The sequence below is a fragment of the Numenius arquata genome, chromosome 7, assembly GCF_964106895.1.
Source record: "Numenius arquata chromosome 7, bNumArq3.hap1.1, whole genome shotgun sequence".
Classification (NCBI taxonomy): domain Eukaryota; kingdom Metazoa; phylum Chordata; class Aves; order Charadriiformes; family Scolopacidae; genus Numenius; species Numenius arquata.
The window spans coordinates 741,434-756,483 of record NC_133582.1 but is presented as its reverse complement, the minus strand read 5'-3'; the positions used below and the strand labels follow the sequence as shown (position 1 = coordinate 756,483).

Here is a 15,050-nt window from a genome sequence, read left to right as displayed (position 1 = left end):
CGTGTCCATAGAAAGATTATTAAATAAGTGTACTTCTATATGGCATGTTGAATCACCTGAAATAATACCTTTGCTGTAATTTCTGAATGTAATCCCCTCCTTCCCCTGCCCAAAGTAAGCACTTGTTGAAATAAACACTTGGCGGTGCTGGAAATGTTATCTATCTCCATCGCAAACCAGTACCCGGACCTGCAGCCCAGGGCGCTGCCGCACGGGCAAGGCAAAACCCCCACGGAACCTACTACTGGAAAGAAAAGGGAGCTCTAAAATTTAATTTCCAACACAAATCGCATTTCAGGACTGAACTACATTTCAGCTCAGGAATCTTTTGCATTGTACAACTTCATGAAAATGTAAGCTGTAAAATATTTATTACCCACATTATTGCATTGCCATACTATACAGCATGAGCAACAGAGTCAAAATGGACTTCTTGTTATAGATATTATTCCTAGGCACCTGTCCCCTGGGCTTGTTTTGACTCCTCTTATGGCTCAAATTGTATTTGTATTGAAGCATGAATATTATTTTTTTTTTGACAAATCTTTGAGTAAAAAAGCTTTTGGACAGTTCCTGTTGCACTAATTTAAATTAAAGGAAAATTGGTAGAATAGCCATAAAAACAATCAGTATGGAGTACATTTTCTTATAATCCCATAAATTCCGAAATAAAAATGAAAACAAAAAAAGGGGGAAAAAGCACACATGTCGTTCTGTCAATTAATTTGTACTAATGAAAGCAATGGCTGCCTTTAGATGATTTGTACACATGGTTATTCCATTTCTAAAAGCTCAATGGTACACAACGGCTCCTTAACTTGAGTATCTCTAGTTCCCCAAGTCAAAGCAATGAGACACTGGTGAAAGGAAGAGAATCGGGGCATTTTGGGGGCACCCTGAGCAGGCTTCTTCCCATGGGGAAAGTCCCTTTCCTTACAGACTATATGGCACCTGGCTCTGGATTCTGCAGCAGCGGCAGATGATGTCAGAGAAGAGATAATCTCACGTCCTTCCAAGCATCTCTGGGCACTCTGCTCATGAATCAGTGGCCACTGCAGCCTTTCGGGCCCTTTACCCGAACTTAACGCCGGCTGGATTAGCACTGCCCAGCGCCGTGCTAAAAATCCTTCACCTCTTGCAGGACCGAGCCTCTTACACGTTTCTCTCTCCCCTTTTCTCCTCTCTTTTTACATGATATCCAAAGGAAACCCCTTGAATTAAGGTAAGCCTGCCAATGGCCACTGGAAAGGCACACATCCCTGCAGGTACCCCCAAGCTTTAAGCTGAATGCTGGTCCAAAAGGCAAGAACCACAAGAAAGAATCAGGAAGATGAAATTACCCAAGTTCCTGAATCAGAGGTAAATGACGAGGGTCTGAGAGAGCCCCAGCTGTGCCTTGGCACCCTTGCATTCCTTCAGACATGTGTCTGTCCACCGTTTCTCGTGCCTCCCGGACGGATGGGTTATCCCAGGTGGTTTATACACGTATTTGCCTCCTACTACAATCTTCCCTGGCCACAGCAGTCTCTTGGCACCTACTGCTCCTCCATTCCTGCAGGCCACGAGCTGTGGAATGTGTTCCTGTCCATAACCCTAGAGCTTTGCAGCACCTTTTAGTGGAGATCAACCTCAGCCGGCACCTGGGGGACAGAAGCAAGTGACCTTTCTCCATTTGTTTGCCTTCTGGAAGGTCGGTTGTAGGGTCTTACCACTCGTTCCTCCTGTCAGTACCTGCACGAGCCCTTCACGTCCCTGGGACAGGGAACCAGCAAGGACTTTCTAGTTCTTGTATCTTCTTTGAATTCTGCCTTTTCCACCTTTGATTTCTGAAGAAATAGATGTTCAGGGACACTAGAGGTCACTGTAGCTTCACTGCAGGGGACACCAGTACTTCTCTGCTGGACCAAGTGACTAGATTTGATAAGATTCTGCTCAAAATGATAAATGCTGACAAACCTCTGCTTTTCTCCCCTCCCCCTCACAGCTCGCTCTGTCTCCCATGGACCATCTCACTACACTTCTTGGTTGACTGGGCATCTCTTTGCCTCTCAGTCCCTCTCCCCTGTCTCCCTGCCTACGGGCCAGTTTGATCTTCTGCCCTGCTTCAGCCCCAGCCCTGCAGCACCGCTGCTCGCCGCTCGCCACAATTATCCCTTTATTTTTCAGCTTTTCACACTGAGCTGGCTGGTGGAAGCGGGAACAGGAAGAAATTGAAATGAACCAGAAGCGCCTGGAGGGTCTGGGGGTGAGGGAGAATACTTTGGGTCTCCAGTCCAGACAGAAGCTGAAACTACCAAAAATTCTCACCCGTGGCAGACAGCAGCAAGCAAAGGTATGTGCCAGTTTTCAGCAGTTTGCTTCCAATAAATGCAGGTGTTGACTCTTACCAAGCCTATAGACGACTTCACTAAGATTAAGTTGAACAAATGCAAACGCAACGGAGAGCAGAGTGAGGCCTGGGGTTCAGACCTTCAAGACTTCTCCACCAGTCCCACACTGGGACCACGAACCCAAGAAACTTAGTGTTATATCTCATACCTTCAATGAGTAATATCGAGAATTTCAGGGACATAATGTCTTAAAGTTCAATTGCCAAACAGAAAAAAAAATACAGTAACTTCAGGGGGTTTGTGTATTTTTTCCTTTTTCAAAACAGCTTCCAGATGGAGAGAAACTATTTTTTATCTCAGTTTTCTATCATCAGTTTGTACTTCTATGTCTTTTAAGTTATTTGTTAAAAGTAAGAAAAAAAATGGCAATAAGCTTGAGTTATAAATCAAGGGTTTCTTCCCATAAGATCCACCCATCTAGGAATTACCATTTTTGGTAAGAGACACAATTTCCACAGAATCCATCTGAGGCAGATGGTTGATCTCACATGCATCCCTCTACTCCCCAGAGCAGGACGCAGGCACAGCTTCCTCGGGCTGTGTCCAAGGGGATTCTTCGCAGCAGCAACTGCCCATTTTGGCCATTGGCACTGCCTGGCCTGTTAGAGCTTAGCGTTCCCCACCCATCATGAGATGGAGAACTCAACTGCCGTGGTTATAAAAATCCTCTTGGACTTGGGGAAATGCCTTTACCCAAATACCCAACCCCGGTTTTAGCTCCCCGCAGGGTAACGCATTCCGAAAGTTCAGGTCTCAGGCAGAGAAGGGGAACGGGGCTTCGGCAAACCGAGCCAGTGCCAAAAACCGGCATTATCACCATCGTATTAATGTCATCGCAGGCAACAGGCAACAAGGGAAGTACAAGCACTTAAATCAATCAAGAAACCTCCTTTGGAGGGGCGAGGAGCTTTAAAGCACCGAGGAGGGGAAGTAAATGAGTCATGCACCTGATGTTAGCCGGCATTCCCACACGTCACGTGAATAGGCAGGATGCTGAGTACCTATGTTTCCGAGGGGTGTACATCCTGAAGAGCTTCTGTTTATTACTACAAAGCTTACTAGGAGTGAGGGGAGACAGAGGAGCGTGTTACTAAGCGTTCTACTGCTGGGGAAGGGGTTAGGCTTCCCCCCTCGAGCGAGAGGCGGCATCCCCAGCCACGTTCATACGGAGCATGCAGAGAGTTCTCGACAAATCCTCGTTTAGAAACAGGAGGGGGAGACAATTCCAGAGTATGAGTTACTTGTGTCCCTCAGAGGATGAGTTTTTCCCCCAAGCTCCTGTACCGGCAAAACTCCTCCTTATTGCAGCAGAGAGAGCAGTCTGAACGGGGAGTTCGTATTCGGGCTCGCTAATTACAGTGCTAGAGGGGTGAGGTTCATCCTCTGCAGACACCCAGCGTGTCCTACACACAGCCCGGGGCGGCTCATCCCCGCAGCACGTTGTGAGATTCACCACTCCCCACCGAGGTTCTTGCACGGGAAGAATTTCAGCCACGTTGTAGAATTGAACAGAAATAAATACTATTTGCGTTCAGCGTGTGCATTTGTAGATACAGGGAATTTAACATACCGGCTTTTAAAATAACTTGCAGAACTCTAGAAATGATTTATAGAAATATCTCATTTTCAGCGTGGATACACCAGAGAGGTTGTCTGCTTTTGACAAATAATTAGAATACTTGTGTATAATATGTTGAGAAATACGTATTTTTCTCAAAAATATTTGAGAAATGTGCATAATATGTTTGAGAAATGTATTTTTGAGAAAAGTGCATAATATGTTGAGAAATACATATTTTTCTTAAAGTCAGAATGAAGGGACAACCTCAGGAGCTCAGCTCTCCACCCCACTGCACAGCAACCGCTAGTTACCTCCTGGCGGACTGTGGGTCTACACCCGACAAGATGCAAGAATTCAGTTCTGTAAATATAAAAGTCACCGTGGTGGGGAAAAAAAAAAAAAAAAGCAATTAACTTTCACCTAAAGCAATAAAAGTTTGTCTCCACCGTTACCGGAAGGGAGCAGAGAGCAAAGAGCGCGTTCGGGGAGCGACGCAGCACACACCGCTTGTGCAAACACCCCCTCAGCGCGGGGGTGGGACAGGCAGCAGGTCACCCCACACAGCACCCCATGCAGGTCACCCGGCACCGCCGCGAGGAAGAAGTGAAGTGGTGGAGGACGGATCTCTCCAGGTACATCCCAGCAGTTAGCGTTTACGTTTTTACCACAAAGGACCACGTACAACACGGGCATTTTAAGCGGTAAAAGCACACAGCAGCGTGTCAGCGTAGGAGTGACCGACAAACACACCCCTCCTACAGGCACTGAGCGGTCGGTGGGGCTTGTACCCTAGACCGGCATCTCAGGAGTTAACGAGGTCCTTTTTATACCTACACTAATTTGAGAGCTTCTGAAGGGACAAACATCTTCCATTCACTGAAAATGAGCCCTGATTTTAGGGCAGAAGCCGGGGGCCGCGTCCTCGCCCAGGAGCTGGGTCTGGGGAGGGGGCTCCACTCGCTGCTCAAACCCAGCCCCCCCTCAGAGTTATAACACGTGGCTGGAAAAGTAAAAAATTCCCTAGATTTTCCCATGCAAAAACCGGGACAAAGATGCACATTTCAGCAGCATTAGTCTATCGATTGGAGTTTAAAAAAAAAAAGCAATTTGTGATTATTATCGGTTAACAGCTATAGGTCATTGAACCTACTGCACAGAACCTGAGACATCGAAAAGCCATTAAGAAGCAGCGATTTCACAGATAAAAGAAATAAAAGAAACTACAAACCTGCTGGAAGCTTCCCCTTGGTCTTTTCTTCAGGTCAGGGAGTGGGAGGGAAAAACACACTGGTTACGCAGGTAGGAATAGTCACATCACTCGGCTAATGTTAGACACATGATAAACGTAAACGGCTATGTTAATTAGTGTACAACACACCCCAAAACATTCAAGCGAGACTGGTAACTACAAGGCTTCTGAAAAAGAACCTTTTCAGCTGTTTTGACACATGCACAACATGCTCAGTGCGTCCCGCTGCAAAGCACAGGCGAAACACACACATTCCACAGAAAGCTGTAGGCTCTTATTAGATACAGTGATCTCAGGTAAATAAAAGGTTTAATTTTAGGATAGCACAGCAATACGCTTATTTAACGTAACAAGCAGATTCACTTCTGAAGGACAGTCATATTTTAGAGTATTTTAGGTGGGACACAGCTTCATTATTTATGTAATTTTATATCCATCCGTCCGTTTATACCACTGTTGCCTTCCACCTGGTTGTATACGTCAAAAATCAATATTCCGTGTAACTTTTAATCTAAAAGTTCCTTTTAGTCTGGAGCATTTGGGAATTACCGTTATGGTAATGGATTACTCATGGCTCTGTTCTTGTCGACTCTTTGAAACTCAGATCAGCTTTGGGTAACCAGCCAGACCTCTTTTTGGCCGAGCTTTTTGGCAGGTGGTTACTTTTTCACTGTCGTGTGGGTGTTCGTCACCCGGCCTGGAGAGAAGCCACCCATCCTCTTGCACCGTCTGCAATAACAACAGTGAGGGTGCTCGTCGGGGCTTCCCCGTGAGGCTCTGAGCACCCTGCTTTTCCATCTTCATCGAGCACCTTTTGCTTCCTGCGCTGTGCCCTGTATTGAACCAGCCATCCCACCGCCTTCTGGTGAATCTTCCACTGAATTACTGGAGAGCCTTGGGCTGCCAGTGCTCTGCGAATTCTCACCCAAACCATATTATCATCAAATATTTCCTGTCTGCAAACTGTGACATCGGGGCCTTTTAATCGTCTTCCGCTGACCGCGGGTATCGCTGAGGATAGCATCTGCCCCAAGGAAATACCGAATAAAGGAGAAGTTGTGCCAAAAAGGAGCGAAGCCCCCGTGCAGAATGCCTCAGGGCTCTGCTCCCTCAGCAAGGCAGCCCTGCAGCCACAGCCCCATAGAGAGGCACAGGCACGGAAATGCCATTCCATCAAGGAACGAGCTCTACATCGAACTTTTCCTCCCTAGAGATAATTTGGAACTGGGTGAAACGTTAACCCTGATACACGGGTGGGTTTTGGGGAAAGTGTTCCTAACGCCTGGTCTCAGGTAAATGGCAACGATTTTATTTGTCCCACTGCCCTTGGCTCCTAGTAACAGTGACGTGGTTCGTTAGTCAAAATGCTTAACGAGAGGACTTAGGAAGACAAAACAAGACGAAACACACAAACAGTAATTCTCTATAGACTTGAAGAGACGTGGAGAACAGCAGCAGCTGCCGACGTGGTACCTACTTTGTGGGGCTGCAGGTATGCAAGGCCTTCAAATGGGGCTTCCAGGTAGCAACGGAAACCGATTTCTCATCAGCCGCATAACTACGCCATACACACTGCGTGCAGGAGAGAGGGTGAAAAAGGAAAAAAAAAAAAAAAAACCAAGGCAAAAGGGAGCAGGGGATGAAACAAAAAAAAAAAAAAAAGAAATTGAAAAGCAGATTAGTAACCAATACAAGTCACGGCTTTCCTTTCTGGCTGGTAGCGCTGATACATGCCTGAGGGGAGGAAGGGAACTGTCATAATATCACCAGGTGGCTGCCAGGTTTGCTCGGCCGGCGTCGGTAGAGTAAAAGCGCCACGAGGCCTGGTGTGGGGAGACAATAGAAAAGCACAAAGGATCCAAGAACACGAAGTGACACTTGCTACCGCACTGATTACGGGGAGAGGGGACTTTGCTCACATCGGGATGTGCTCTCTTCGGTCGATTAAGGAAATACTGCTAAAAACCTACCAAAACTTTTGTGACCCACGCTTTATGGGGTAAAGTAAGAGTTACTGGCTTTGTGGAAGCACCAGAAGATGTTTAGCAGACAAAGGTGCTCAAAAAAGCATTGCAGTGATTTATTTGTGACAAGTCCATAGGGGACGCCCGCACAAACTCACAGTCTGAGGTAACGAAAGGGTCATAACGCATTTTGTAAATGATAATGAAAACCAGACAAAAAGCATTTGGAAGAAAAGTGACATATTCTCTGTGGTTTGAAGCACTGCTAAATGTTTAAAAACATGAAATAAATCCTTTCAAAGGTAAGTGACCAAAGCACAGCATTGAAAATGTGTTCACCCTTTGGATTTATAACTGCACGTAGATGGTAAGAGAGAGCCTCAGTTCTACAGCCTGGAACAGCCTCCCTGCTGTCAACATAACTGTATTAATCTGTACTTGAATCTGCGCTTCCTGTGCATTGTCAACCATTAAATGTCACCCAGCTATTCCTGTACGGAGTCTAATAACCTGTGTTTTCCTACTGCATATCTCCCAGAAATACATCTAGTCTTCATTTACAGCTGGAGAACCTGTCACTTACTTTGTAAATTGTTCCACTGGTTGATCACTCTCATTGTCAAAAATCTGTGCGTTATTTTTCACTTGAAATTCTGTTTTTTTCTTATAGCCAGTGGTATTTGTTACATTTCTCTCTGCTACATGAAATAGTCCTGTAGGTTCCAGTACTCCCTCTCTGGACTTTTATGCTCAAATAATACTCACACTGAATAATTTCTGATAATCTAAAGAAATTGAGAAAAGTATGCCCATATGAAACATTTCATTCTTCTACAGCGATGCCTTAGCGCTCTAAGTCAGGGAAAGGCTCTAGCAGACAGTATATCTATGGCAACAGAGGAGTTAGCACAGACTAATTCTGCAGAGTAACTGATTAGAAAACAGACATTATCCTGATGAACTAGAGCACACTGATTTCCACGGTAGCTTGTTATCAATATCCTCAACAGACAATTTAAACAAGCCCAGGCACTTCAACAGTAGATAATGATCTGCAGTTTAGACACAGTCTGCCTTTATGAACACGGAATTTTCTCCAGTCCTGGACTCATCTTTTCCAATGTTTTCTTTCCTTTTTCCAGCCTTCCAGTCTTACTTATGAACTGTAGATGCTGAGCTGATATGTGGCATGTTAGTACCAGTGTCACCATACACAGAGATAATATCAGCCTCCTTCTGTTACCTCTCTGGTTCTGTATCTAAGGACTGTGATGAACCAGCTGGAGGAACACTGGGAACGTGCATGGAGCTCTTGACCCTTCTTTCCCACTCTTTCTCCTCTGTCTTTCTCATCCTTCGTCAAATCCTTTCCAGAGTCACTAATACTGGGATAGAGGCCTCTTGTAATAGTCTGAATTAATCATTTCTATTTCAAGTTCTGTATGTGGTGAGTTAAGACATTTGGTAGGGATCATTCCATCCTGTAAAGTCACCCAGATCACCCTTGGGTTCATTCATCACCCTTGGCCTGCCCTCATCTTTCCTACTCTGCCAGGCCTCGTGCTATCGGCAAATACCTCCATCAGCAATTTTATAATTATCTCCAGACCACTGAAAATGCTGAATATGAAAATAAACGTGTAAACGCCGAGCAGCCTTCGTCATGGGATCCTACCACCAATGTCTTCCTTTCACAATGATTTTGCCCGTTGAGGGTCACTTTCTGAAACCAGCCCGTTAGCTGCTCTCAATCTCTTGAGGGTGCTCAATCTCTTGAAGGTTACTCATCTCTTGGGTGAACTGTCACACAATAAAAAGAGCTCCATCCAGACCCTAAATCTACTCTACAGTATTTCCTCTGGCAACCAAACTTCGAAGAAGCAGATTAGAATATATGTGTTAGAAACAGACATTCATTCTACAGTGTGATAGATACAAAAGGACTGGGTTTATATTTATTAATTATTCTAATAAATATTTAATCTCAAATACTTAGTATCTAATAATCATTGAACAGTAATAATGGAAAACATTTATTAACTTCAAGAATGCTTCATCTATCCTGGACTTACCATGAAGTATTTTGTGTTCAGCTTCTTTATTTGGATTTATTATTTCAGAATTAAAAAACCAGTATGTGGCACACATAAAACACTTGGGATCCCAAGAAAATAAATGAAGATTATTCCCCCCCCCTTTTTTTCAGTCCATCGAGTAGAATAAAGCGAGGTGCAAAATAATTCTTTAGAGGTTTATCTCATTTTTGACTAGGACTGTAAGTTAAGGAAAAACCCCATGCGAAACAGCTGTTTAACAATTATCATGCCACTTCTGCTTAAAAAAATTCCTTCTAAATCATTGATCTGCACCATCATGTCAATATTGGAGCTGAAGCCCCTTCAGACAATTTCAGACAATGCGGAATTGCCAGCCCCTGCATTTCCAGCTTCTGACTTGACTAACAGTGAAAGCAATTCTCTGGGCAGGACGCTGTGCATTTCCAATCATTCCCTGGAGCACTCTAAACCCCGTAGTAGATGAAAAGTAGCTTAATATCAGGAAAAGGGCTGTGCTGTCAGTTGGGTTGTCTCGGGATCAATTCTATTTTTCCAAGTCATTTGCTAACTGCAGGTGTACAACTGACATCCTCCGCTTGGCTGCTTCAGCGTGGATAGAAGGGCTCAAAACCCACACATCGAAATGCGACAGGCACAATTATGGCAACACACGGGAATCACTAAATAAACTTATTTCATGAAACTAACCCATCCGTTAAACATCATCCCCACAAAAATTTCCAAATTGAAACGATAAAACTCGCTCCAATACGTACTTTAAACCACCTCTTGTTATCTTTTCACCGATTTCATAGTTACCTGGATTAGACTGGCCGCTGGATTCCTTCTTTTCTCAAAGTGTTTCTGACGATGCTGCTCCTGCACTTTCAATGCAAATCCTGAGCCAAGGATGCCCTGCAAAACAGCACGCCATCTATCATTGTGCAGGCAGTTTTCTTCAACAGATGTACACAACCGGCTACACAGGGTTTGTGAAGATGTTACGCCGTAGGATTTCCTCAGCTAAGCCATTTATGACGGTATATGGCAGTCTAGGGCTGGACCACAGTGACCGCCCCTCACTGCTCAGGGACATTCAGGAGTGATGAAATGAGCAGCTGCCAAATATGCCAGATACATATGGGCTTCAAAGTCCGTATCTTTGGTGCTTATCACAAATTTTGCTTTAGGAAAAGTGAGAAAATGCCTTGCTTTATGGATTGAGACCATTTCTTTTCGCTCTTTCCCATCTAAACAGTCCCCAACGTTTATTCTACAGGCTCTGACAAAAAGCCGACGATGAAACGTCTCCCCTTTTGGCTTTTTTATGTTTGAATAAGTAAGAGAAACCTGACTCCTGCTGAACAGACCCAAAGAGTGAGGATGTTTCCCTCTGTGGCTTGCCAGGAGGGTAGTATTTCTGCTGGACGTGTCCGCGTTATAAGGAAGAATATTTCCACTTGATTCTTAGTCAGGGTAAAATAATATTAGAAATGCACAAGATTTACACATAAACCTTGTTTTACAGACGGACTCAACACAAAAGTGTTTGTGAGGAAAATGAGTGTCTGTACATCGATATGACATGAGGAATAAAAGTCCTGGCATGTAAGATACTTGTAAGATTATTCGTCTTTTTCATGTTGATGGTAGCCCTGCTAACGCTGACTCCCCTGGTAGTGGTGACTGGGTAACATAGAGAATTAATTACAGTAACTGCCATTAAATATCAAAGATTCACAAACAGGTAATGTATTAATTATAACGCACTATGACATGCCAGAGATACTGAAATACTCTCTGTACTCAGAATAAGAAATAAATGCAGTACACCGGATTTGTGTGTTGATCCAGTGCTGTTGGGAATGCTGGCTGTTAATCTCGGTTTGTCCATATGGCTGAAAGCAAATGTGTTATTATAACATTCATATTTTATAGTGATCTACAGATAATGAATCCAACTATTAAAATATTGATTTTCTGTATATGTTGCACCGGATGCAATACAATGAAATACAAATGTCACTTCTGATTTCATGCTTATTCAATACTAATTTAAAGAAGACAGGAAATTCACTCACAAAAATGAAAAGTTATTTCTGAAGCTACACTCTACTTTACTCATTAGATGGTTCCCATTTCCATTAAAATCCCTTGAACATTGATAAAAGCAACATAAATAAACTGTCACGTTTAGTTACAATCATTCACAGAAAATGATAGTTGCATTTTTACATTCAATGACATTAACTTGTGGTTGATTTGATGCCTTCTACTGCTCTCTTGGGACTTGAACATGGGCATACAAGACAACCTATTAGAAATAGCTCACTTTTTTTTTCAATAGAATCTAATTCAGAAAAACATACCAGCTGGGTTGGGTTTTTTTTGGAAAAGCAGCAATGTATGAGCCACAATTCATAACAAAAAAAGGAATTTCAGCTTACACAATAGTATGCTGCCTGATTTAGGGTTATTTCCCAGTTTTGTCCTTGCCAAAGAAAGTCCCCCAGACTCGAGGAGTGACAGCAACACCGGACGGTTGGGTTGGGTTTTGGACAGGGGTTCCCCGATGTTCTCAGAGAGCAAAACCCCTCAGCAGTTCTTCATGCAGGGAGCCTCCTTCAGCTCCTTGCATCGTAAGAGGGGTAGGAGCTACTGAAGTCCCCGTTACCTTCTCACAGCCTCTCTAGGCATACTCACAGCAGGCAGCGCAAAGAAAGAAATGCCAAGGAGAGCAAATCCTGCCGACAGCAGCCTTCCAAGCCAAGTGAGGGGAGTTTTGTCACCGTAGCCAATGGTTGTCAACGTGATCTAAAACGAAATTAATGCATATTGCGGTTTACCAGCAGTCACCAGGAGATCAGTTGCAGATTATTTACATGGCATGAAACTGCATTTCCACTAGAGCGTTTCCAAGACACATGAAATATATATAGTTGTTTCTAAAAGAAAACCAAACATAAATAAACATTAATACATTTTTCTATGAAAACTTAATACTGTTTATCACTGAATAAAACTGAAATAAATAATAAGTGTCAGAAAAATACCTAAATAAGCAATAAATGAATTTTTAAAATAATAAAACAGAAGGTTGGGCATCTCAGAGTTGAGGCAAATGATGAGAAATTACAAGTCAAGCAGAAAATAGTGTTCTTTTCCATGGATGTAAAGGCGTTTCATCCATTTTCTGCAGGGAAATATAATTGTATGCATTTGCACAACTACACAAATATAAATTACACAGAGATCATATAGTAGGACTAAAAGGAAGTTGACGTTCACAGATGAGACGAAGCCAAAGGAACAAGAAGAAGGAGCTGCATTTCCTACAAGCCCATCAGTACAATTTGAAGCAGACCATCTTCTGAAACACAAAAACCACTGACCAAATGCTGGAAGGGACTTTAAGAAGTTCCTGGCCCTTTCCTTTTCCTTACGATGGGCTCAGCTATACCTACATCACTTCCAACATGAAGCTCCAAAGACCGCGAGGCAGCAGTCTCTGGCTGTTGGACAGTGTGAGCCCCGGCCTACGTGGGGAGAGGTCAAAGAGGAGGGCACCTGTAACCCCCTCATGTGGCAAGGGTCGTCAGAGCCTCTGCATACGGGTATTTCGATCCTACCTCTGCTGTGTAGAATCATAGAATAGAATCACAGAATTGCCCAGGTTGGAAGGGACATTTAAGATCATCGAGTCCAACCATCAACCCAACACTGCTAAAACCATCACTAAACCAGATCTCTAAGCACTATGTCTGTCCAGCTTTTAAATCCCTCCAGGGATGGCGACTCCACCACTGCCCTGGGCAGCCTCTTCCAATGTTTGATAACCCTTTCGGGGAAGAAATTTTTCCTAATATTCATACTAAACCTCCCCTGGCACAACTTGGGGCTGTTTCCTCTCGTCCCACGGCCTGTTCCTTGGGAGAAGAGACCGACCCCCCCTGGCTACACCCTCCTTTCAGGGAGTTGTAGAGAGCGAGAAGGTCTCCCCTCAGCCTCCTTTTCTCCAGGCTGAACACCCCCAGCTCCCTCAGCTGCTCCTCACAAGACTTGTGCTCCATGTGTAGCAACGGTGCAGATGATGGCACAGTCTGGTCCACATGGGAGGACTCTCCACATGCGACTCATTGACCGCAGGCCACGTAGGTGCGTGGTTACAGTTTACTGACCATATCTCCAAGGGAAAAAGATTATGACTTCATGTTTGTGTGTGGCTGAGGGTCTTCCCCGACCCAGGGCAATGTCCACCAGGCCACTCCTGGCCTGGGCAGTGTGACAGTGCCAAATGTGGGGACTGGACTGGCAAGAGAAAGTCACGACTCCGCACTTCCCTCTTGGGTAGGCTGGACCCGGGGACGGCCTGGGGGGGGGCAGTGGGAGGTGTGGGCAGAGCTGGGGTTCCTGAAGGCCAGCAGGGAGGTGGTGGGCCACGTGCTCAGGCAACGGCACACCATGTTAAATGACAAAGATAGACAACAGCAGGCTGAACGCCAAGGACTCTGGGGCCTGCTATTAGCAGAGAACATGTGCATGGAGAATTATTTTACATCGTGTACCAAATGTGGGCAAGTTCAGGCTTAGCAAATATTCTGGCTGGAATGAATTCTTCAGGAAAATGCCTTCTAGAGACAATATTTCGCTTTCCAGCTTCCTCAAAGTTCATTCCTAGGCAAGACGGCCAAAGCAATTCTATTTAACGCTGGGGTCACCACAGGACAAAAGAAGGAAAGTCTTTTGGAAGTAATTAGATTTCAACTATTTAGGGCTCTGTAGATAGTAAACAGTGCTTCTAATTGCTCCCATTGTTGGGAACAAACTGCGGGTGTAATTTACCCTGAGAAAGCCACAGTGACTAAAAGAGAGCCAGCTGAATTAAGGCCGCAGCTGAAATTTCAAGTGGTTTATCAACTCTCAGGTTTTGTAACGGGAGCCTGGTGGCAGCCACACCACCCTGCGTGCTTATCGGGTCTCACCCCCCCTCCTTGCTCCTCTTCACTCCCCTGCCCTGACCCCTCTTCCCAGCTTTTGCTGGATTCTTCGGAGAGTGTGCCACCCGGGAGGGTGGAGAGAGTCGGCCACATCTCCGCCTGGTTCCTTTCTGCTGTTTTGGGCGAGTTGAGTTAGCTCACAGAGGCGCCCAACGTGCCCCAGAGCCTGCAGGAGGCAGCGGGTGGCTGAGATTGAGCGGTGAGGAGGCAGGGAGATGGGAATGCAGCTCCCGTTCCTCTGCCAGGGACAAGCTGATGGATCCACGCTCTCGGGCTGGCAGAGGGGCTTGGTTCGTGTTCCTTGGTTGGCTGAAGATGGCATTCCCAGCTCTTCCCATCAGAGGGCAAGCGCAGAACAGTTCGAGGCTATTAAGACCCAGAGAGCAACAAAGCACTTGAACAAATGAATCCCTGAACAAAAGTTCCTCAAAATTCGTTTCCAGGCCAGTCATTGCGAAGCAGCTTGAAGCTCTGGAACGAGCCCAGTTCCTTGGCTTCTTTCCAGCTCCCTATCTCTGCCAGACGCTGGAAAGTACAGAGATATCTCCTGCCTGGGCTGACAAGAAGGAAACAGAACTAAGTGTCATCTGCATATTAATGATATTGCCACCGACCTGTCTCCCGAAGAAGTCACAGATAAACTCAAACCTTTGGGATCTGACATCTGGGAGCGATCCAAAGCCAGGAGCCAGACTGTATCTCTGGAATTTCTCCAAAGAAAATATCAGGACAGTATTAAAGCTTTTCCCCCTATTCTTTTAGGTCCTGGAGCCTTGATGGTATCAGTCTATGATTAAGACTATCAGTGGCTTCTCGCTCACTTTGAGCTGCT

At 44.9% G+C, this 15,050-nt stretch overlaps 1 protein-coding gene across 5 annotated transcripts in view; it reads right to left on the bottom strand.

The window, feature by feature from the left end:
- The window catches only part of KCNQ5 (potassium voltage-gated channel subfamily Q member 5), a 245,745-nt gene that overhangs the window by 23,864 nt on the left and 206,831 nt on the right, over positions 1–15,050 (bottom strand). For 2 of the 5 annotated variants that reach the window (XM_074150152.1, XM_074150154.1), the window contains exons 6-9: positions 11,925–12,035; positions 10,041–10,136; positions 6,678–6,772; positions 5,180–5,206 (exon numbers count right to left, since the gene is read on the bottom strand). In XM_074150152.1, coding sequence (XP_074006253.1) covers positions 5,180–5,206; positions 6,678–6,772; positions 10,041–10,136; positions 11,925–12,035 — 329 coding nt within the window. Of the gene's footprint in view, positions 1–3,391; positions 3,449–5,179; positions 5,207–6,677; positions 6,773–10,040; positions 10,137–11,924; positions 12,036–15,050 lie in introns of all 5 variants that reach the window. The other 3 variants (XM_074150150.1, XM_074150151.1, XM_074150153.1) reach the window with 3 other exon arrangements.